General features: G+C 49.8%; 1 protein-coding gene across 1 annotated transcript in view; it reads left to right on the forward strand.

Annotated features, from left to right (window-relative positions):
- The window catches only part of LOC102567908 (unconventional myosin-X), a 160,005-nt gene that overhangs the window by 82,301 nt on the left and 53,007 nt on the right, over window positions 1-24,697 (forward strand). The window contains exons 22-27 of the mRNA XM_059727606.1: window positions 4,663-4,769; window positions 10,324-10,629; window positions 13,457-13,496; window positions 14,189-14,983; window positions 17,427-17,550; window positions 23,560-23,803. Of these exons, the coding sequence (XP_059583589.1) occupies window positions 4,663-4,769; window positions 10,324-10,629; window positions 13,457-13,496; window positions 14,189-14,983; window positions 17,427-17,550; window positions 23,560-23,803 (1,616 nt within the window). The remainder of the gene's footprint in view (window positions 1-4,662; window positions 4,770-10,323; window positions 10,630-13,456; window positions 13,497-14,188; window positions 14,984-17,426; window positions 17,551-23,559; window positions 23,804-24,697) is intronic.

Below are 24,697 nucleotides of genomic sequence, written 5' to 3' on the forward strand. Positions count from 1 at the left end.
CCTGGCTACAGGTGTGTGCTAAGCAGAAGCTCAGTCACAGTCGGTTGCCCCTCAGGCTCCACAGTTTGGTATTGTAAGAGCATGCCTACAGGTAATAGCCACTGTATGATAAAAGTCTGCTCCCTTTTACGCTTTAGAGACTTGATTGTAAAAAGTGGCTTCACGTGGTTGATGTAGCATTGGTTAGTTGCCTGTTTATCTCAGGATTCATTCATGTCACTGCGATCCTGCTCAGCAGTTGCACTGGGGTGAACCGCTGTAATGTAGGCAGGAGCTCAAGTGAGAAATAAACAGGGGAGAACATGTAAAATACCCCATACTTTCCCAGCCTCTTTCTGCCACAGACACGCAAGAGAGGACATGAGCCCTTGTTTGGAAATCCCTTTGCAGGCCAGTGCCAATGGAAAATTCCAGCTAAATATCAGAAGACATGTCCGTGTCTGACTGTGGAAGATTCTCTTCCAGGCCCTGGGGAAACTCCATCCTGCAGGGAATGGAAGTGGCCTGGATAAAGCAGTAAGCTGCCTTGTGGCCCTCTGCCCTCAGAGTCCAGGGATAAGGGCCTGGCCTGGCTAGGGGGCCTACACAGGAGCTGCGGGGAAGGGGAAGGCTGGTAGACTCTGGGAAAATGAGGGCCCTGGATCCTGTGAGTGTCAGAGTTGCAAAGGGGGCTACCTGGGTGGGCTGCATTTCTCCTCCACCCTTCCTACAGGGGTCATGGGCTGAGCCTGTCTCCACTGACCTCAGTGGGTTAAAGGAGTGCGTGGGTGAGCTGTCTGCAGCTCCTTTGATCTTGTCAGGACATCCAGTCAAGGCAGAGTTTCCTGTAAGTGGCAGGTCCTTTCCTTGGCTGTGCCAGCCTTAGGGAAGGGGGCGTATTTTAAACTCAATACTTGTGCATTGTGCAAGGCACTATCTTTATTAGGAGAGGAGAGGTGCATTCTTGCCTGTTATCAGACATGGAGTAAAATCCTAGCGCCAATGTGGTGGATTTGACACGTGTCAACAAACCATGGGGAAGAGTCCAGGGGTCCAGAGCCCACTTCAGCCTGCTAATAGCTGCCACGTCTGTGCAAGCGGTATCCTCAGTACCCTCGATAATAGGCAAGAAGATGCCTTTAGCCTGGCGAGGGCAAAGCCCCAGGGTTTCCAGTAAATTAAGCAAAGCCACTGAGTAGCGGGATCAGAATGGAGATTGGTCACCCTGAAGAGAAGCGAGTGGGTCCCTGGGCCCTGTGTGCCAGTTCCGCTGACTACAAGCGCAGCAGTGTTATCTGGTACTGAGGGAAGAAGACTAAACTGTGACTGTAGGAGGGGATTAGGGAAAGGCCGGGGTAGGCCAGGGAGGGGTATAACCTGGGAAGGAGTTTGGGAGGGGGCAGAGAAGGGGACAGTACAGAGAAGGGGGAATGCTTCCTGCAAATTGAATTGGAGGATAGTTATATCCCTGGCAATTGTTTGGAAGAGGAAGGAAAAGACCCTGAATTAACATAGGGGATTGTAGAGCTTGGGAAAGGAAGCAAGGGAGGGAGGGCAGGATGGTCTTTGTGTTTCTCATTAAGAATAGAGCAGCTGCTCTTCTGGCAATTCTCAGCCATGCTTGTGGTTCAAGGAGCAGAGGCAGGCGGTGTCCTGAGGCCTGCAGCAGGAAGAGTTTGGCAGAATGAGAAGGGCAGTGTCATAACTAAAGGGCTTGTTCCAAAGCCCTGAGGCCTTAAAGCATGATGCAGTGATGTGCAGCTGCTGTCCTGAGGCTGAGAATGCCGGTGTCCCCTTCACGTCGAGCTCCCATCTGCCCAGACCTGATGCCCATAACACCTGTCCCCTTCCAGTCAAGGTCTTTTGCAGTTGGGAGTATTCCTTTCTATTCTGCAAACTGGGTTGTAAATGCTTGTTGGGTGAATGAGAGAATTGGCTTTACATGGGAAGAGCAGTTGTCTTATCATTCTCCATGCAGGGCACAGCAATCCAATTCCTCCTTTACCAGTGTTACCCAGGGGAGACATCATGGACCTTTGGCACTTTGGAGGAGAAATGGATGCTAAAGAGGACAAAAAGGATTTTAGAGCTTTCCCTGTGACAGACCCTCCAATGTGGGGCTGAATAGCTTTTGTGCATTCATGCATGTGCTATAGCCACAATCGCACACGCATGTGTCCATAGCATGTGAAGGATGTTCATGCGCACATGCTTACATGTATGTAGTCTTTGTACATGTTCACTGCTGCAGGGACAGCATACTCAGGCGTACATGTCCTCACAAGCAGATGCAGTAAAAAGTCTTGCTGTGCAGCTGAAATAGCACAGATTAAACTTCCTTTGGTTTCTAATGTGAGCAGATATATTGGCATTCCTGGTCTCTATTTCTGAGTCTCATGAGGCCTCATTGCAGGCAAACAGATGATTTTCTTGCTGCTTTCCTGCCATGGGGATTCTTTGCCTGTAGTCTGAACTCATGCAAAACTTTTTCTGTCACTTGTTGGATAGGAAGCCCAGAGGCCATCACTGCAGCGAGAGCATTTACCCACCCAGCCTCCCTCTGGGGATCATGCTCTCAAAATAAGCACCCCTCTTGGAGATGGATCTCCCTGGCCCCAGCACGTGCCTGAAGGGCCTGGTGCAGGATTTTTAGTGCTTTACTGCTCTTGTGCATGCCCTGCAAGCCTTGCCAAAGCATCACAGAATGGGATGCTCTTGCTGGACGGTGGAGACAGTGGGCTGAAGTTGTTGAATCTTGGGCTCAGCTCTTCTGCCCCGCCATGTGCTCCCTCTCTGCTGCTTGTTGTGTGGGTCTGTTGGCTTCTGCAATGTCCGTGACAGAGCCCAGGTCTAAAGGGAAAAGCAGCTCCTGACTTGGGAGCGTGGAGCCAATGACAAACCCTGGCGATGGAGGGGGAAGCGCAGTTCGCCAGGAGATGGTCAAGGTATGCCTCTGCCCATGATGTGCCCCTTGCCATGTTGCGTTAGGGCAGTGACAACATCATGGCACAGTAGGGAGACTGCTTTTCAAAAACGGAAAGGCAGGACACAAGCCTGCCTCTCCCCACCCCCGCAATGGCTGGAGGAGAGCCAAGCTGAGCCTGTGGGGTGGGAGAGGATGTGGACTGCCCACTGCAGGCATGGGGCTCCTTGCCCTGCTGCTGCTGGGTAAGCAGGGGGTGCCTCACCATGGCAGTGCAGCCTCACCAGTGGCAGCAACGCCGAGCCTCTGTGTCCTTCCATGCCGGCTCCTGCCCACTAGGCTGCACAGGCCCTGGGGCGAGGGCAGCAGGGCGGGGATCCCCGAACCCACAGTGGGCAGCCTGCCCCTGCCCTGTGCACAAGTCTGGGGGAGCATGTGCCCCCCATGTCCCCTCCCCAGGATTGTGCACAGCTGCAGGGATGCTTCCAGGAATGCTGCCAGCCCATAAGGGGAAACCTGCAGTTTCCCATGTTTTTCTGCGATGAATGGAAAACCCAGATCCCTGCACATGATACTGGGAATCCAGGACAGGTGCAGCTCTGGAGTCATTGAGTCCGGGATCGGGACTTGATGTTCCCTTTGGGGCTGTCCCATTGGGACAGTCCTGCCCAATAAGAGTCAGGTGGTCACCCTAGGGCACAGGGTTTGCCTGCACTGCAGCCCATGTCTGCATCTCAGGGGAGATCTATGCTAGCTCCTATGGCCACAGCAGTGCAGAATCAAGCACAGCCTGCAAAACCCAGCCAGCTCTGTCAGCAGCACCGAGCTACCGAGGGTGAGCTGGTCACTGGTCGGGTAGTCTGCACAGGCTGCAGTGCAGATGGACCCTTTGTCTCTGTCCCTCCTTTGTTCCTCTTAAAATGTGGGTACCCAACACTGCCTTCTTAGCCAATGCTCATGGTTCCCAGGTTGCCAAGCACTTTGAGGCCCTTCAGTGGGAGATGCTAGAGAAGAGCCAGCTGCGATTCACTGTTAGGACAAATACCTCTGGAGCAGCCTGGGCCTGGCGAAGAAACCCCTTCACAGGGATGCAGCTCACTCCCAGCTAAGCCTGCTCCACAGGGAGTGCCCCATCCCATCCCTTGGTTTCTCAGTGCAGGAGCTGCTCTGGCCTGGCCAGGGGACGCTTGGTAGGGAGGGCAGGGGCCTGGCATGTTTCTCTGACTTTTCCATTCCTGTCCCTTGCCAGAATTCCAGCTGTTTTCAGGGGCCTGGAAATACTGCCCCTGGCCGCCCCCCCAAACACCTCCCTGAAATGTGGCACAATTCCTTTATATTTAGTCACAAGCTTGTATCTGGTGGCTGCTGCAATGAGAGAGCAGATCTGTGTGGCAGAGAAGTTTCCAGATGGAAAAGGGTTAATGCAAACTCTTCTCCTCCTCCTCCTCCTCCTCCTTCCTCACATTCCCCTCCCTGCTCTGCTCCTCTCTCTAGAGCCGTGGCCAGAGTGGAAGCAGGCAGGGGCTGGCAGCGAGCTTGGCTCATGTCCCAGCACGACTTGCTTGTGGTACCAGGACGAGCACCCAGTGGGGCAGGGGGAGGGGAACTCCGGAGTGGCTGCAGCCGGGAGCGGAGATCCTGGGCAGCAGCGTAAAAGGAGCGCTCTGCTGTCACAGGGAGCAAGACCTCCTGCTCTCCTCTCCCGGGACTGACTTCTTTCCTCTCTTTGTGTTTATTGAAACTCCTCCCTGTGGCGTCAGGTTTTCCTGAAGGAAGCTCTTGAACAGAAGCTGGAGAAGGACCGGGAAGAGGAGTTGAGGAAAGCGGCTGTTGTCATCCGAGCCCACATCTTGGGCTACATGGCAAGGTCAGTGCTGAGAGCTGCTCATTTGCCGGGGGTCCTCAGCCCACCCCCTCTGCCCTCTGGCTAGCTTAGGGCACCCCCTCGGCATCCACCCCCTCTGCTCTCTGGCTAGCTCAGGGCCAGCCCTTCTTCAGTGTTGTTTCTCCTAGAGCCTTTGTCATCTCCCCAGGCCCTGTCTCCCCACCACCCACTTTGCACCTGCTCCCCACTTCTCCGCGCTGTACGCTGCATTTCCCAGCTCTTTGCATAGGAGCCCTGCCTCTCCCTCTGCCTCCATCCCCCCTGCGGTGGCTCTCCCTGTCTCTGACCTGCCTGCATCTGAGTTTTTTTGCGCTCACTTCTCCCACTCATGCCCGCTAGGCCCCCAGCACTCCCTGCGCATCCCCTCAGTCCCTTGCCCTGTTCTGCCTTGAATCACCAGTCTCTTGGCCTCCCTGTCTTTTAAGGTCACTCCTCAGAACTTGCTCCTTCTGACTTGCTTTTCACTAGCAACCTCGTCCCAGCAGCTCCGTGTTTCACTGCTCCCCCAACTGTGGTAAGGTTAAAAACCACTTGCAGGAGACCCACCCCTCTGCTGCCTCTGGCAGCTCATGCACCAGCAGACTCTCCGTGGATGGTAACATGCATGGCTTGCTGAGACAGAGGCCTTCTTAGGCCAGGTGCACACCACAAGCTTCTGCCAGTCAGGGACATGGACGTGGAAAGGCCTGATCCACCCAAGAGAGCAGTGCACGCAGGAGCCCCTCAGGGAGATGCAGGTACAATCACACAACTTATTCTGTTTGGGCAGGGCAGTTTTGCAGTCCCTGTGCAAAGCATGATGCTGCTGTTGGTGCAGCTGCTGCCATACCAGGAATGCTGTGCTAAAGGGGGTGCCAGTGTACAGCTCCAAGGGAGATGCTGCCTCAGTGCTTCCCCTTTCTCCCTCTGTGTGAATGCTTTCACTGGCTGTGTTGATGCCGTGCATTTGACTTAAGTTCCTTGTGCCAGGAACCTTGTCTTGCTTTGCTTTTATATCGTTAGTGGGCAAGGAATGCCACAGGCATTGCATCCATAGTAATAATCAGAAGCTTCCAGGTAGTTTGGACGGAAGGGAGTTATCACATAAAGTGAAACTAGGTTGTAAGCGGCAGTATCAACAGCGAGCTGGAATGTCCTTCCTGTGACTTCCTGGGAGAGCGAGACAAGACCATACTGCGGTAATGTTGTTGTGGGCAGTAAGTCCAGTATCACTCCCATCTCCATATAACTGGGCACCTCGTCCCACATGTTCTCTGCCAGGTTAGTCTTTAGATCAAGTCGTGTTTCATGAGCCAGAAGGAAAATCTGCCTAGAGCAGCTGGTAGCAAATGGGCATTGTGGGGGGGTGGGGAGGGAGCAAGCAGGAAATGAGGAAGTGTGTGAAGCTGGGAGGGTTTTCGGAGAGGATTTCCCTGTTGCGCTGTCTGCACTAGAGGCTTTGATAGAGGGGAGTTCAGCATGGGATGTAACTGTCCTGCGCTGCCATATACTGCCTCAAGCACTAGCTGTTCCTGTTAGGGCTTCACAGGTGCATGAATTAATCAGGGCCCCGTGTAGTAAGGTGGCTACGAAGGAGGATGTGCCCAATTGACAGGATTTTACTAGCCTCTGCCTATACTGCCTCCAGGGGCTTGTTCTCAGGTTCTGATGGAGAGGCCTGGAGGGGTGGGAGATACCAGCACTGGCTCTGCTTTTGCTCCGCTCTCTCCTCCTGAGCCGAGCACACTGGAGTGGTCACTGACGTGTCATGTCTGCATCCAGAAATCAACCCTGTGCAGATGGCCCCGTTTGTTTGCACAACTGCTCCCTATGTGGCACCCAGTCACACCTTCCACTTTGCCACTAACATATCTGGAGCTGCCACTAGCCCTGCAGGGCTCCTCTGGAGCTGGGGCTGTCAGCTGCGCTGTGTCCTGCAGGGCTCTGTGGTTCTGCGGCAATGAGCCACTCTGTCCCGGGTGAGCTCTCTGCTTCTTGGAGGTGCAGCCACTGTGTAGCTGGACACGGGCAGCTTCAGCAGAGGAGCATAACTGAATTCTGCATGTAGAATCAGGACCCTCTGCTAATCCCCATGACCCCCCAAAGAATTTGTAGGTGGCCACAAGATCACCCCTCAGCCTTCTCTTGTGGAGGCTGAAGAGACCCAGGACCTTCAGTCTCTCCTCGTAGGGCTTTTCCTGCAGGCCTCTAACCATATGAGGAGCCCTCCTTTGGAACCTCTTGAGGTTGTCCACATCCCTCTTTAAGTGTGGCACGCAAAATCGGATGCAGTGCTCCAACTGCGGCCTGACCAATGCTACTTAGAGGGGAAGTATCACCTCCCTGGACCTGTTCGTTATGCACCTGCTAATGCATGATAAAGTGTGGTTAGCTTTACTGATCACTTTGTCACATTGGCAACTCTTGTTCATCTTGGTGTCAACAATGACCCTTACCATTGCTGTGATGCTGAGAAGGTCATCCCCCAGCCTGTAAGTGTGTTGGTGATTCCTTTTCGCTAGGTGCAGGACACTACACTTGTCTTTGTTGAACTGCATCGTGTTGTGTTCTGCCCACTTTTCCAACCTGTCCAGATCTGCCTGGATTCATTCCCTACCCTCTTGTGTCTTGACTTTACCCCATAATTTGGTATCATCTGCAAATTTGGACAGAGTACTCTCCATGCCCTCATCCAAGTCACTGATGAAGACATTGAACAGCACAGGTCCAAGGACCAAGCCTTGTGGGACTCCACTGCCCACATCTTTTCAGGTCGATACTGACCCATCCACCACCCCTCTGGGTGTGATCCCTAAGCTAATTTGCCACCCACTTGACCATGTAATCATCTATGTCACAGCTGCTCGGTCTATGTATGAAAATAGGATGAGATACTGTATTGAAGGCCTTCTTAAAATCCAAGTAAATGACATCTACCTCAACTCCTATGTCTAAGCATTTTGTAACCTGGTCATAAAAAGAAACAAGGTTAGTCAGACAGGATCTACCTGCTGTGAATCCATGCTGGTTGCCCTTCAGCATTTATTCACTCCCACAAATGTGATCCTTAAAATTTTTTTCAAAGGTTTTCCCAAGGATAGAGGTGAGACTAACCAGTCTAAAGTTACCCAGATCCTCCTTCCTCCCCTTCTTGAAAATAGGGACCACATTGGCCCTTTTCCAGTCCTCTGGGACCTGACCTGAGCACCATGAGTGCTCGAACAGCCGTGTCAGTTGCTCTGCTATGACATTGGCTAATTCTTTCAGCACCCTTGGATATCCAGGCCTGCTGACTTAAGCACATCCAGCCCCTCCAAGCGCCTCTTCACCAAGTCGTCGCTAACAGTCCGTGGACTAGTGTCTCTTTTGTGCCTCTCTGTGATCCAATTGGGAGATTTGTCTTGAGCTGTGTTCAGGAATACAGAAGCACAAAGCTCATTGAAGAGCTCAGCCTTGTCCTCCCCATCTGGCACTAATTGCCCTAGTTTGTCTTGTAGGGTCGAACCAAATGATCATTTTTCACAATGGAGGAGGGTGAGCAGTGGGGTCCCCCCAGAGGTCTATGCAGGGACCCGTGCTGTTCAACATATTCATAAGTGATTCAGGAAAGTGAGTGAAGAGTGAGGCAGCAAAGTCTGCTGATGCTACAGAATTATTGTGGGCAGTCAAATCCAGATCTGAACTGGGAAGAGTTGCTGACAGATCTCATGGAATGGAGATTTGGCTCCTGTTCTCATTCCCTAATGATGCACATGCATTGGTGGGCTCTGACTTAGCACTTACTGCTCAGGAAAGAGCTTTTGAAGTCATTGTGGAGAATACTGTAAAAGAGGCCAGAAGCCTTTTTCCAGTGTGGGCCTCACTTTGCAGCCTAGCCTGTATGCTGCTGGCTGCAAGTCTCCACCTGTGGAGCAGCCAGCTGCCTCACTTACCCTCAGTGCTGATCCCCAACCCTGCTGCAACAGAGTAAGTGCCAATGCAGTGGAGCAGCATGCTCCACAGTGGAAGGACATGCTGTGGAGGTCATGGGCGGCAGGGCACAGCCATGCATGGTCAATGGTGCACTCGCGTCTGGTCCTGTCTGCTGGTTTGGTCACCCCATCTCAGAAAGGGCATGCTAGAACAGATGCAGCAGAGGTGAGCCAGGATGCTCTGGGATATGAAATAGGTTTGTACTCAGAGACTAAAAAGGCTGCATCTCCTTACCTTGGAAAAATGCGGCTAAAAGTCTGTAGCAACAAAAACAGTGTAGCAAATGTGAATAGGGACTGTTATTTATGGATCATACATGAACTAGGGGACACCCCATAAAGTTATCATTAGGCAGGTTTACAACAAACAGGATCAAGTACATTGTTACACAGGACTTAATTTACATGTAGGACTCACTGCCACAGGATATTGTGGAGGCCAAGAGTATAACTGGACTCAAAAGGGTAGTAGACGCAGTTATAATGGACAGGTTCATCAGGGAGTATTAACTACAACAGGCCAGCTGTAACCTGCTGCTGGTGTCTGGGAGGGTAGGACAGGGGCTGCATCTCTCTACCATGTTTCTTATCCTGTTCCTCTAAAGTAGGTGTTGGCAACCTATGGGCCATGGGCCAAATCTGTGAAAGTCCAGCCTGTCCCAGGCCAGCATGTCGGATCGGTTGGCTCACAGCTGCTCTGAGGCTGCCCATGCCCGTGGCAGTGCCCCTTCACAGCCCTCTCTGCTGCGCTCTGTACTTACCCTGTGCTTACCCTCCCTGCAGAGGGGCCAGGATTGATGAGGAAGGTGAACACAGGCAGTTTGGCAGGTGCTAGGTCACAAGCTTTGACCTGTGGTGACAAAAGGTGGTTGACCCTGTTCTAAAGCATCTGCTACCTGCCACTGTTGGTGACAGGCTGCTGGGGTAGATGGGCCTTTGGTCTGACCCAGTTCTCATGTTCTAGCAGAGGCTGTTTGCACCCCACTGCCGGGTGAGGGGGAGATGGGACAGCCCAGGTACTACTCCTTTGAACCTCCTACTCTGTCACACTCTTCCTCTCCTCTCCACCGTGTTTCCGCCTCTTGGCCTGATACTGATGGAAAATTCGTGATGTCTAAAGTATTCCGGTCCCAGCTGCTACTTGTGGATACCTGGCCTCATTGCGGCCAGCACAGTGCAGGCACAGAGGGTCATGCTAATGCCAGATGAACTGTCTTGAGGCCTGAGTGTAGTTTGAAGGTGGTCCAAAGCCCAGTGTGGTAGGTGCAAGGGGTATTTTTCCTATAGAGGTTCCAGGAGCACATGGGGAAGGGCAAGCAGGTCTGCTAGGCTGCTGCCACTCTAGCCTTTCTTAGACTGTGATTCTGGCAAGGATCGTTGTGGTCTTCCCTTGCAGTCTCCTGTATAAGATGGGCTGTAGGATTTGCCTGCATTGATTTATTTTTGAACCAAAGTATTGTGTTTAGAAGAAAACACCTTGTGTTGATTAAAAAAAATCTCCAGCAATGGAGAATCCCCCACTGCCCTAGTAAGTTGTTTCCGTGGCTGCAACTTGTATCACAGAAACTGCTTGGTTTTGCTCTTAGGAAGAAGTATCGAAAGGTGCTAGCCAGTGTGGTGATCATCCAGAAGAACTACCGTGCTCATTTCTGGAAGAAGGCTCTCCAGCGACTGAAGGCCTCTGCTATTGTCCTGCAGAAGCACTGGCGTGGCCAACTGGCTCGCAGCCTCCATCGGCACCTGCTGCAGCAGGAACAGAGACGAAAACAGGAGGTGGAGGAGAGAAGACGGCAAGAAGAGGAAGAACGGATCAGAAGGGAGGAAGAGGAAAGACAATGGCAAGAAGAGGAGGAGCTTAAAAGGAAACAGGAGGAGGAAGAGGAAAAAGAAAGGTACACGATGGTCCCCTGCATGACTCTGTTGAGGCACATGGGTGGGGCTTGGCGTGACAGTATTGCTCTCAGGCTGTGGGGAAACAATTGCACGAGTCTCATTCTGGTAAGTGCATGTGCAGGTCTGCATAGGGCAGGGCTGGAGTTGGGTGCAGGTGTGGAGAAGCTGGGGGAAATGGAACATTCATCTTCCCTTGGGAGAGTTAGGCCTCCTGGTGTTTTTCCTCTTTGAAATATATTTATGGAAGGGAGGAAGTTCATGTTCCTCTTGCCGCCCTGGGGATGCAGAGAGTCCTTGTTCATGATCTCTAGCACCAGGAGCTGATGTTGACTGACACAGAGTAGCAGACTCATGGAACATTGATCTGCCCAGTACAGCAGGTTTTTGAATGAGACAGACAGCTTACCGGTGTGGCTACTATGGGTCATGTGCTCTTTGGGTTCTGGGGAGTGCCAGGGCCCGATAGAAAATGGACAGGTATGGAGCAATGTTTAAGTAGCAAGACACCTGGCCCCTTGGCATCGCCATGTCAAGGGGTACTGCTCAGTTTTAGTGCTTGACTTGCCTACATTTTACACAGCTTGGATGCCCCTCATGTTTATTATTAAAAACTATTTACATTGGTAATAAAAAAAAGATCCCTAAAGTTGTAGGAACAGATATTGACACTTAAAGACTGAATCACACCACATTTGAAAATTTTTCCTGCGTGAAAAATTATTTTGTGGCCCTCATTCCAGGTCATAGAATTATAGAAAACTGAAGATTGGAAGGGATCTCAGAAGGTCATTTAGTCCAACCCCCTGCTCAAAGCAAGACCAGCCTCAACTACATCATCCCAGCCAAAGCTTTGTCTAGTTCAGTCTTAAAAACCTCCAAGGATGGAGACTCCACCACCTCTCTGGGTAGCCTGTTGCAATGCTTCACCACCCTCCTAGTGGTAAAGTTCTTCCTAATATCCAATCTAAATTTCCCATGCTGCAACTTGAGACCATTGCTCCTTGTTCTGTAAAGGTCCTTGTCACACATTGCGATTTGCAGTTGGGTCTTGGCAGTTGCAGCATGGCAAGGGGTCAGATAAAATACCTAGAACAGGGAAACTTGTTGCCTGCCTTCTTAGTGGACACAGGAAGCAGGTAGCTCCTGGGACTAGGAGTGAGTCTCCTGAAGCCAGCAAGACAGCAACTCAGATCTGAAACTTGTCCACTTCAGCAAGCATTGGGCCCATTTCACTGAGCACCACTGTTCCTCAATAGCCTGGTCACCCAGGCCAAGTTTGACCAGGTCTGGCCAATATGTGGTTTGAGGCAGTTGCTTTTCTGTCAAATGCTGGTAGTGTGATCTCAGATAAGGACCCTTCCAGCTAAGCACAGCACCGCGTAGGAAGAGCTGTCTAGTCTTTTAGCGGTTGCCCTAAAAAGGCCTCTCTCACTTGAATCCTTCTCAGGGGCATAAGGCCATGGCATGCCCTCTCCCGCAGTGGCTGGATTCTTCTCATTTCTTTGATTATACCTGCTCATCTCTGGCCTAAGAGCAGAGACAATGCATGACAGACTTCTCCCAGTGGGGAAGGAGGAGCCATGCTGATGATTCTGGACTGAGTTCATTGGGGCTGCAGGGTCACTGATGGGCCAGAGGCTCTTGTGGGGATTTTCAGAGCTGTTGTCAAATGCTGATGCTCCTCACACTGAGAGGCCCATGGACAATTTTTGACTCGCTGCCCTGCCCAGCCTATTCTTGGTGAGGTCCAGATGGCTTGGGCCTTGTAGGTCAGCTACCTAACACCTTCCGTGCTAAACATTGCGTGACTTCCTTATTTTAAGAACTTTAACATCTGCACGGTTTGTGGCTGGAACTAAGAATCTGGGATGAAGAAAAAGCCGTGAGGTCAGGGGGTGTCTTGCTGCCTTCCTGTAAGCTTGCTTGGGTTGCACTAAATTATAAGCTATTGAATGTCACCATTGCCTGCTTGTGTTAAGCTCAGTAGAGCTTGCTATGGGCAGACTGCTAAAACCCCTCCATATTTCATCAGCCTGATGTGTGCTGTGCCCTGTCATCTTATTCAGCATGCCACAGATGCAAACTGGTTGTGGTGACTGCTCGTTTTTCGTAAAGTGCCTCTTGGCTTGAGTGAAGATGCACTGGGGTGGGAACCTGGGGTATCGTGGTTTTTCTGTCCACTGGTATGAATAGTTCTGTGCCCTTTGCCACCCTTCTATTATGGAGCAAGGTTTCAGATGCTACTGAGGGTATGGAAGGTGTAAGATGCATTTAGATCTGTGGGAAGGTCCAAGGCTCAGGCATGTAGTAAGCAGACATGACACAGGTTCTGTGTGTGACACAGCGTGGCTATGTTAAATGCAGAGCAGAGAGGAAGTGCAGATACAGCATTGCAATTGTTCTGCTGATTCTTTTTTAAGTTTTCCTCAAACCTGTCAGTTGTGCATGTGGGTTCTGAGCCAATGAGGCTCGAGATGGATGGGCAGCCTCCCCTTTGATTGGTCTTGGGGCTTTGGCCTAACTCCATGGTAAGCCCAAGTGACCCTGCCTTCCTGCCCCTGTTACTGTTGTCCTTTCTCCACCACTCCAGTTTCCTGATTTACTGCACAATAATGGTGGAGGGGAAGTTTACATTGTGGCAGGAAATATCATACCAACCTTAGAGGAGTTTGGTGCCTTAGCTAAACTGGAAAGTGGCTTTGGCCATCCATGTAATGGCACCCTTGCTTCCACCTTACCCATGGAAAGATGAGGTGTCTGCATAATTTCTGGTGCATCACCCAAGAGGGTTGGATCTGTCTGACTGTCCTGTCTTCTTTTGAACAGAGAAAAGGAGCAACTGAATGCTGTCCTCCAGGTAGCTCAGGTAAGTTGAACTGCTTTATTCCTTCTGTGCGTCTCCTGTAGCAGTCTGCAGCAACTCGGGGGCCTCTGGTCTCCTTCACTGCCAGGGACAATGAAGGACAGCTGAGAAGTTTGGAGCTACTTGGCTCAACCAGAGGCACTAGGGTTGTGTAGTGGGGCTGTGATTGCACACAAATATCCTCCCAGAGACCTGACACTTGTAACAGCATCTTCAGTCCCGGAAGAGGTAAATCCTCAAATCTCTCCTGAGTTGCCTTTGGAAATCCTCAAGTCCCAACACACAGATGGTGAGAGAGGAATTTCAGGGCTCTGCCTGCCACACACGTGAGGGGAAAGGCAATTAGGTGTGTCCCAGAGTCTGAAAAGGGAAGGAGGAATCAGAGTGCTTCTATCCAAACTTTGGCTATCTCTGTTCATGCTGGAATATAAATAGCTGTAAGACAAATTCTCAGGTGAACATACAGATGCAGAAAGGAAGCAGATGGCTGGAAAAAAGGAGATGGACACAGATTTGATAGTTTTCCATGTGCTGATGCCCAAGACAGGGAAGGGAGAGAGAGGATGCATGCAGTGGGTTTTTGCAGAGGAGGAAGGGAAGAGACCTGACCTGTGGGGAGGAAAAATTGGAGGACTCAGGCCTGCAGCCCCTTGTAGACCTGCTCTTGGATTGGGTGTTGACATCATTTCTTTCAGGTGGAGGTAGAAAGGGCCCAGGAGGAGGAGACCCCACTGGAGGAGGAGGAGAGACGTCAGATGGAGGAAATCCTGAGGCTGGAGAAGGAGATTGAGAAGCTGCAACAGCAGCAGAAGGCAGATCACATGTCCATCATCTGTGAAAACACCAGGAATGAGATCAGCCGGCAGCGAGAGGAGGAGATCCAGCGGCTGGAAAAGGAGGCATCCAGGGTCGCTCAAGAATTCTTGGAGCTGCTGGACTTTGGAAACCTGGATGAAAGTGTGCAGGGCCTGGAGCGCACACTCTCCAACGAAGGAACCCTCAGCATGGACTGCAGCCTTGTAGCGCCCCTGGCTGAGGAGGAGGTTGATGAAGGCTTTCATGCTGATGACGAGGGACCACCTGTCCCTGGCCTGGTTGGACAGGATGAGCACAGCTCCAGAGCCAGCGAGACATGTTCTGAGGAAGACAGAGGCATGAGTCGGACATTTCTGCTACAAAAGGAGGTGGAGATGAGGAATGCTCTTGGTCTGCCTCTGGAGAGGTCAGGAAGCCCTGAGGAGCACAGTGCCCTATCAGACACTGCCGAAAGTGTTTATAACACCATCTCAGAAACACTGAGGAGCAACAGTGGGGAGGTGGGAGAGCCTGTCTACAGCTTACCCCCAGATGTGGAGTCTGACTATGACCACGAGGAGTTTGATGGCTTTGGAGATGCAGGCAGCACTTCTGCTGAGCCCCTGAATGGTGAAGATGTCTTTAGGGCTTCCCATGGGACCAGCATGGGCTCAAACCGTGGCAGCCTGGACTCGGTGAGAATCTTTGTATTTCACTAAGAATCAGTATTGCTTTGCCGGCATTTGTCACCTCCGTGCCTACAGTAATATCAGCCTGATGCACTAGTTCTCTGGCTCTCTGGGTTGGAGTGCCATTACCTGCATATAATACTCTCTTTTCCCATATTCCCTGGCCAGTTCTAGAGCTGGGACATTGATGATGGGCATTAGGGGAGAGAAGGTGAGGTATGGGCAACAGGGAATTAACAGAAACCCAGAGATGATGAGGCTGTCGTGTATTGCAGATGCACAGTGGACAGTGGATTTCTCTGCAGTGTTTACACACTTCTCCACCCCATAGTATCAGAGTGCCTTCCAGTAGTGCTGGAAGCAGCGTGACTAGCACCCATGTAGTGCCAGTGGTCCCGTCATGGAGAGAGTGCACAGGAGCAGTCCAGGTCTCCCCAGAGGGAGACGCGGGGCTGAAGAATCCAGTTGTCTTTGCTTGAGCCATTGGGCTCAGAGTAGAAGTCTGATGAGAAAATCCTCCTTCATGACTTCTCCTGTCACCCAGTGTGAGCAGAGAAACAGTGGCTGTGACCAGAAGAGACTAGACTGGGCTGACCTGCCCAGCACAGGCCCAGAACGCCCATGGTTTTCAGCAGGGGAACCGCAGGGAGTAAACGCAGCTCTGGCACCTGGCAAAACCCTGGTGCAGTTCCCAGCTGGGCCATAGATGTTTACACGCCCTTGGGCAGGTCCCTGAGCGATGGGGCTATAACTTCCCTCCCTCCCAGATACGTTGTGGGGATAAATCCTAGAGCATGAGTTGTTCAGTTGCTGTGGTAATGCAGGCCATAAAACTACCACAGATCAGCAACTGCAGAGACCAGTGACTTGAGGCTGAATGAACTACTGTGTATCCGTTAGAAAGATATCCAGTGTTTGCTAGAGGATTAACTTACTATCCCTTCACTCTTCGGTTCTAGTGACTAATTGTGATCACTGTTGAAAAGTTCCCTGGGTTTCCAGTTTGAATTTCTTTAATGTCAGCCTCCAGCCATTAGAGGTGGCATGTGGATCTTCTCTTCATGCAGCTACTTACATGAGCAAGTTGCCTCTCTCCTTGGTGAGGCCTTTCCATGGCAGACAAATTATTCTATCCCTTGGATCATTCCCACACGTCTTACTCGGTCCTGACCAATTTCTAACATCCGTTTTAAGACACCAGCGAGAGACCTGGACGCCGAAGTCCAGCAGCCCCTGGGCATGAGGATGCCAGTTGTTCCAGTCCCCAGCTAGCAGGAGGAAAGACCCTGGCCAGTCTGATAACTAACCTCCCCAGGCTCGAGCAGCAGGATCAGAGCAGCAGCAGCAGAGATGGAGAGGCAGCAATACCCGATTTGGAGAGTGGGGAAGAGAGAAAGTGTGAATGAGATAGGAAAGAGATGAGGAGAAAGTCTGAGTGAACGAGGAGAGGGAGAGCAAGTGGTGTGGGGACACGGACCGCAGGGTATCACACTCTTGGTCAGCCGAAGGGAAGCCCTCTCAAGCCAGAGGGCACAAAGAGGAATTGGGAGTTGGGGAGTAGGCATGAGGGTGTTCCAGCTCAGGGCACTGAGCACAGCCCTTTGCAGAAATGCTGTGCGGCTGTTTCTTGGTATCGGTCCAATACGGCACAGAACCCTGCGGGCACCTGCCTGTCTGCGCACAGGCTCGGGGGAAATATGGCTGCCTCTGCTAATGCCCCGCGGGACACAGTCCTCAGGGTGGTGGAGGGGACGGGCGGGAGTTAGCAGTTAAAGCAGCCACCTCGGATTGAGGGTAGAGCAAGACTTGCAGCAGCCATTCAGGGCTCTGGATAGGAGGCTAAAAAACACGTCAGGGGCTCTTACCTGAATCCTGTCCAGTTTTAACATCCTTGTCAGAGGGCCTTGGCCTTAGAATAGATGTAGCCTAAGTGAACAGAAAACATTTAAGAGCTGTAGGAATCTCGCTACTGGATCAGACTAGTGCTCCTTCCAGTCCAGCATCATGCTGTGGACAGTAGCCAATATTGTCACCCTATTATGGAGCACCTTGCCTGAGAGCGCACAGACTCGGGAGAGGGTCGGGAGGAGCTCTGGGCTGGACCAGCCAAAGGAGAGTTTCTTTCCAGCCCTCATGGTTGGATGTTGGTTTGTGTCACAGAGCAGGAGTCATCGCTGTGATGAGTTTTTCAGGCATATTTACTGCAGAATGTCTCCCTCCCTTCCCATATGAGAACTCGTTGCCATCTGATATAATTGGCTTTTGGAACTGCTGGGTTTAGTGAGCTGTCAAGACCCTATTTTAATTTTGTTTGCCTTCTGTGAAAGGGGCTAGTAGCTTGAGTTAAACATGTCCTGGTTCTGTGATTTGTGCATCTTAGTTGTGTTCTCACTTCTCCCCCCCACCAAGAACTCAAGCAGCTGGTATCTTTCTTCTCCTTTCCATTTAGTTTCTGGACAGTGAGGAGGAAGTGGATGTTTACATAGACACAGATGAAGAATTTTGCAATGGCCGAATCACCATCTTCAATGGCTCAGGACCACCCTACTTTCACAGCTATCTCTACATGAAGGGTAAGAAGCCATAAAAGCATGGGAGTGTTTTTCTCTGTACCATCTGCCATCTCCCTCTGCCCCTTTCCTGTCTCTCTTGTTTACTTGCTTCCTCTCTGTTCACTCTCTCCAAACCAGCAAAGAAAAAAAAATCTTTTGTAGAAGAGAGATGTGGAGAGGGCTAGCATGGATGCCTCAGGCTGGGAAACCCTCGTCATGGGGAGGTTTTCACCTCCTGTAGGAGCAGTGCTGATCTACAGCAGTATTTGGGGGAAAGGAGAAAATGAAGAAATAGTTGGGTGGATTGTGAGAGGGCTGGAGAAGCTCTAGGATTCCTGGGTGGCCTCACAGGAGATGCAGCTGGGGAGGAAGGAGGGTTTCCTAGCGCTGGGGACAGAACCCAGTCCTAGGACATATTGGGAAAGGCAAGTTCACATCCATGTTGCAAGAGGTAAGACTTCCCATAGCAGAAGTCCTTCTAAGTCATGGGTCCAGTTTACCCAGTTATCAGCTACCATGGAGGAAGGAACAGGAAGCCCCTTGGTGGGAGACTGTAGAATAATAACCTGCCCAGCAGGGAATTGTATTCCTTATCCCTGTACTTTGTGTGTGTGTGTGTGTGTGTGTGTGTGTGTGTGTGTGTGTGTGTGTGTGTGTGTGTGTGTGTGTGTGTGTGTGTGTGTGTGTGTGCGTGTGAGAGAGAGAGAGATGCATTGAAGCGGAAGGGCTTGTTCCCTTTTGGCTTTGAATCTTTTATTCTGCATCATTGGAGGTTGTTGTCAGGGGCAGATCCAGGCTGCAGCAGTGCATTTGCATCCCTCTTTGACTGTTGCGCCACCCGAAGTTTAAAACTAACTGCCTGGCGTGGCAGCAGCATTTCTGTTCAGGCAGCAGTGAGGGAGTCACTTGATTTTGTGGCTCATAATCTATCTGATTCCTTTTACACTCTTCATTCCACAGGTGCTAACAACTCTCTCTTTTTGTTGTTGTTCCACTAATCAGTCAAGGCTTCATTCTGCAATTTTGCTGTCTATTGGCTGCTCCTGGTCATGTAGCCCCTACTTCAGAGCCCTGCATACTGTTTTTAACTCTAGCTAAAAACAGGAACTCGGGAGTGGAAACATTTACTCAGGTGAACATCAACTCACATCTGGAAATAACTTCCAGTGAAGTATTGGATCCACTGTTAAGAGTCTCAAGAAGGCTAGAATGTTTTTTAGGAATCTGAAAGAGATGTACATGTAATTTGAATGACAATAGGACCAGAGGAAACAGCATCTTTTGCTTTACTTTTTTCCTAGTTTTCTGTATTTTATACAATTCCAAGTATGTGATTATTTGTTTTTGCTTCAGTCTTGAACTGAATAATATAGCCCTAGCATCATATTAGTAAAGCTTCTAGTTTCTTTGTACGTGGAGAAAAATACGTGTTGTGTTGTAAGTGACAATGCACCCCTACCCATCTGCACCCCCTTTTTCAAAATCCTAGGCTTGCTCATGGTTGTTGTCATCCCTACAAATCTCTTGCTTCAGCAGCAGATTTTCTGAGGAGTCTCAGGGAAATGAGTGCCTGAGCCCAGCTGGAGGTTGTTTTCCGTAAGAGGTTTTGAACCCCTCTCCCTCCTTGGCTCCCACCAAGGGTTTGCCCTCAGCAGCGTGTGTAACAGTGGAGTGCACGGGCAGCTCAGGTTTGGAAGGGAGAATCCTTTTGTCAGGTTTACATGTTCTGCCTTTCAGATTTATCAACTGCCCTTTTGCTCCTGGACGAGGACAGTAAAGAAGAGAGTTTAGTTTACCTTCTCTGCTCCAGATTGTGGTATGGAGGGAGTGGCAGTGGCCACTGTACTTAGGCTGCCTAATACTTGCACAAATGGTTGCAGGAGTGTTTTTAAAAGGAGTCTAGTGCCACTACTATTTATTGCATGGATTTGAAGTTTTGCAGGGAGAAAGTGTTGGGACTGCAGAGATGCTGCTTTTATTTTCCTCCCAAACAAGCTGTTGTGGTTTGGCTGAAATATATCATTCTGAAGGCTACCAGTTTTTCTTCATGGTAAAAGGTTTACAGGACCAGTAGTGTTAGGATATTTAGTCATGAACTATAGAAAATAGAGAACAGTGAAGTGGTAAAAATCTCTCAATGTTATTAGATAAGTCAAAAATAAAATCTGAGGGACCTCAGAGACCTACCAGTCAAGCTCAGCAGGCAACATGGTGGTTGTTAAAATTCAGCGTTAAGAAAGGCCAAGAAGACATTATAAATTCTTGCATATGGCCAGGTTGTCTCTTGACTGTATTTGCTCTACAAAGAAACAAAAAACCTCTGCTCAGTGTGCAGCAGCACTAAAAACCTAACAAAAAATTATGATTTATGAAGTGTGGAATGAAAACTAATCCTGAGAATGCCTGAGTATTCAAGGAATAAAGGCTACAAGTTGTTGGAGAGCAGGTTTAGATTAGACATCTGTAGGAACTGCTTCACAGTCAGGGCGGCTAGGATCTGGAACCGACTTCCAAGGGAAGTGGTGCTGGGTCCTACCCTGGGGAGCTTTAAGAAGTGGCTCGATGCCTGCCTGGCTGGGGTCATTTGAGCCCAGTTTCCTCCTGCCCAGGGCAGGGGGTCGGACTTGAAGATCTACAAGGTCCCTTCCGACCCGACTTCTATGATCCTATAATGCTGTTGCCATGGTGTGAATCTGCAGGTTGCCATCACTGAACACATTCAAAATTGTTGCTAATGATGCAGAAAAGACAGTTGTGATCAGTTCAGATTCAGGATGATGTACTCCTGTTACCTGGGAATAATTAGCTACTTTCCAGCCCATTGGCAATAGGAGAGGATGTTTAAGTAGATAATTTATACTTGGGAGTCTCAGAAACATAGGCACCAACTTTGGTCTTTGCCAGTGGGTGCTTTTTTTTATGTGTGTTCCTGCACCAACGTCTGCGCATGCCCAGAGGAGGCAGTGCATGACTTCCACCTGGCTCATGCAGTATGGCTTGTGGGTGCTGAGCACCTGCTAATTTTTTTTGGTGGGTGCTTGCGCCCAGGAGCACCCATGGAGTTGGTGCCTATGCTCAGCAGAATTGGCTAAAATTATTTAAGGAGGTCTGTGGCCTAATGAGTGCTAATTTTTAAATAAATCTTGAAATATGGGTAAGTTCTAGAAGAGCATTAATTTTATCACTGTTTTAAAAAGACAAGCAGAATGCCCCAAATAATGATAGACACCTGCCTTGGTGAAAAAAGGGGAAAAGGAAAAACTGATATAGGATTCAACTAATCTTAAGAATTCAAGGCTAGGAATAAGATCAGTGACAGTTCAGCATGTTTGTTGGAAAAAGAATCACATCATGCGATTTCCTTCACTGGTGAGAGATTATCAGGATAACCAGTAAAGGTGACTGTGTGTGTTTTATCAGTGTTTGGCAACGTTCTGATTTTAAAAAATAGTACTATATAAAGCTTACATGATACAAGAGCAGATGTAATTCAGCATTTTCATCAATGACCTGGAAGTATTTTAACCATGGCTAATTAAAATTTGTGACTGACACACAGACTGGCAGGAAGGTAGATAATGATGAGGACAAGGTAATCATGCAGAATGATCTGGATCACTTTCTGAGTTGGGGCCAGTTCAAACAACATGTATTATAATATGATCAAGTGTATGTGCATATATCTAGGAACAAAAAAAGTTGTCTGTACTTTGACAGTGAGGAGCCATACTTGGGAAAGCAGTGAATCTGAGGAAGATTTTACTCTGTGGGAATGCCCAAATGAATGGTGGCATCATGCACTGATGGAGAAACTGCAGAAGGTTCTGTGGGTTAGTCATATTCTGTTTTTTGGCAGATCTCATCCAGTCTTTAAACTGGAAATGTCACGATGATCCTGCCTCAGGCAGAGAGTTGAACAAGACGACCTCCTGAGGTTTCTTCCAGCCTGACTTCTCTACAGCTCCCTATGATTCAGTGAGGCCTGTTTTCATTCTCCAGCCTTGCAATGCTCCTGGTTTCCAGCAGACCATAAAAACTCCGGGGTGCATATTTTTCATAGCATCTTGGAACTTCAGAGAAACTGCGAATCAGGAAATAAGATGCAACAAATTCAGCAACTTTTAAAACACAACAAACCAGGAGTGAACCTAGAATCACAGGGTGCCTGTGCATGTGCAGGACGCCTGCTCCAATGTGTTCAAATAAGAAATGGGAATGCTTCAGTACCCTTACTGTCATAGATTTCATAGACGTTAGGGCTGGAAGGGACCTCGGAAGATCATCGAGTCCAGCCCCCTGCCCAAAGGGCAGGACGTCAGCTGGGGTCATAGGATCCCAGCAAGATGAGCATCCAATTTATTCTTGAAGGTGTTCAATGTAGGCGCTTGAACCACCTCCGGTGGCAGGCTGTTCCAGACGTTGGGGGCTCAGACAGTAAAGAAATTCTTCCTTATGTCCAGCCTGAAACGGTCTTGCAGTTTGACCTGTCATGTGTATTCAGTGTCTCCATGCCTCAAAATAGCAGAGGGGGTGCTTTAACTAAAGTGTGTCAAACAAGCTTTAGTGAAAGTGCCCCCAGCACCATTTTGAAACACGGGACCGTGAATACATGAGATGCTGCAGGTGTTAATTTAAGGGGTTAATACCCACAACCAAGGAGTTTTAATCAACATGTCCCCACACACCCTGGAGCATACGTATAGATTCCCAAAGGGTAGGGAAGGACTCAGAGGATCATCTAGTCCAAACTGTCACATGATTGCAGTTTGCTGCTCCTAAACCATCCCAGACAAAATACTTGTTCGGCCTCTTCCTGAAAGCCTCCAGGAAGGATTTCACAGCGCCTCCAGGCAGCCTGATCCGTTGTCCTACTTTTCTTTCATAAGGGAAGTTTTTTGTGAAATTTAATCTAAACCTGCTTTGCTGCATATTAAACTCATTGCCACGTGTCCTGCTCCCTGTGGCAAGGAAGAAAAATGTTTCTCCATCTTTTTATGGCAACCTTTTAAATATTTGAAAACTCTTTTATGTCCTCTCCTTCTGAAGCTCCTGTTTTCAAACTAAACTGGTTTAGTGTGCTTAGTCTCTTAACCTTTCATGCCAGCCTCTTATCACCTTTTTGCTTACCTCTATTTTCACTGCATTCTTCTTACAATGCATGCAACACTTCTGTTAATGCAGCTCAAGAGTTCATTTGCTTTTCTTCTGACAGCATCACATTGTTGAGTTTGTGATTCATTATAGCTCCCAAATCCTTCTTGGCACTGCTACAGCCCAGCCAGTTATTTCCCATCCTGCTTTTCATAGAATCATAGAAAATTAGGGACCTTGGGAGGTCATCTAGCCCCACCCCCTGCTCAAAGCAGGACCATCCCAAACTAGATCATCCCAGCCTGGGCTTTGTCTAGCCAAGCCTTAAAAGCCTCCAAGGATGCAGATTCCACAACCTCTCTGGATAACCTGTACCAGTGCTTCACTACCGTCCTCTTGAGAGAGTTTTTCTTAATATCCAACCTCAACTTCCCTTGCTGCAGCTTGAGCCCATTGCTCCTTGTCCTGTCGTCTGCCCCCACTGAGACCAGCCCAGCTCCATCCTCTTTGGAACAACCCTGCAGGGAGTTAAAGGCCATGCATTTGTTTTCTCTTTCCAGTTTATAGCAGCGTACACTTGTCTTTGCTGTATTTAATTGTTTTCTTCTCTTCAGTTCTCCAATTTATCCAGATCCCACTCGATTTTATTCCTGTCTTCTGTACTATTTAGTTTTGTCATCTGCATATCTGATCAGTGTACTCTCTATCCCTGCAACCAAGTTCTAATAAAATAATTTCTGCCCGTTGTGTTTGGTTCATAGATGAGTTCTGTTCTTTCCCTGTACACACTGAATACTAGTCTTGGTTCTGTCCCCCAGCCTTCTGTTCCCACTACATGCAGCTGAGAGCTGAATTGAAAAGGCATCCCCACAAGGAGTAGGCTAAGGAAATGGATGAGCTGGCAAGATTCACAGCATCGTGTACTTTCTCCTTTTGCAGGAGGTCTGATGAATCCATGGAGGCGACGCTGGTGCGTTCTAAAGAACGAGGCTTTCATGTGGTTCCGAACCAAGCAAGAGGCCCTGAAGTCTGGCTGGCTCTATAAGAAAGGGGGAGGCATGTCAACCCTGTCACGCCGTAACTGGAAACGCCGTTGGTTTGTGCTTCGAGAATCCAAGCTGATGTACTTTGAAAACGACAGTGAGGAGAAGCTGAAGGGGACAATCGACATCAGAAGGGCAAAGTAAGTGAGACAAGTGAACTTGTCAGAAGCCATAGCTGGGGATTTTGGCTGGGGATTTTGAGCCAGTGCTCCTGCCAGGACTAAAACCCAGAGGTTCCTGGTTAGGTGGTCTTGCCTCTCCACTCAGTCAGACCAATTGCTGCATTAGCATCAGGGTGGAATGTTATCCCTGTGGCAGAAATGCCACCATCGGTGCCCCTCTCCAGAGATCTCTCTCTGCCAGCCTGGGAGGCTGCTGTTGAATCCCTCAGGGCGGGGATCTCCCACCTTGTCTGCATGACAAAAGCCTGGGGCCTGGGAGGCGATGCTTTGGTCACCTGGGCAGGGGGGAAAGGCCTGGCCCTGCGCGCGGGCCCAGGTAGGCAGGGATGCTTGGTAGGTTGGTCGGCTTGTGGCCAGTATTGGCAGCTTCAATTGGACCGGCTGCTGAGGTCAGAGAGGTTATTTAAGGGCCCGGGCCAGGAAGAAGGCAGCCATTAGCCATGCGGTCATCCAGGTGAATCTGAGCCTGGCTCTCTCCTCATCACCGCATGCTCCAAGAGTGCCCTGCCTCCAGAGGAAACAACAACCGCCTCTGGACGATGTGAGTGAGTAAGCTACTAGTGATCCGATTAGATATTTAGCTTCAGTAACTCAGATGCGTTTAAACGGCTACCTCAGCCACCCTGGTTTGCTCTATGGATTCCTTTGATATTCCTGTAAGATTTCTATGACACTGCTCTACCTTTTACCCTGTTTCCGCCCTACCCCTGTCATCAATAAAGTTCTCCTTGTGACCGGTGTGGAGACTTATTGAGGGGTGGGTCTAAGTTATGCCAAGGAGGCCCCTTAGGTCTGCGGACTAAGGGAGGCTTCCCTAATCAGCCCTTGACTTGGGAAGTGCCCCAAGTGCTT

Source organism: Alligator mississippiensis, chromosome 4 (assembly GCF_030867095.1).
Source record: "Alligator mississippiensis isolate rAllMis1 chromosome 4, rAllMis1, whole genome shotgun sequence".
Taxonomy (NCBI): Eukaryota; Metazoa; Chordata; order Crocodylia; family Alligatoridae; genus Alligator; species Alligator mississippiensis.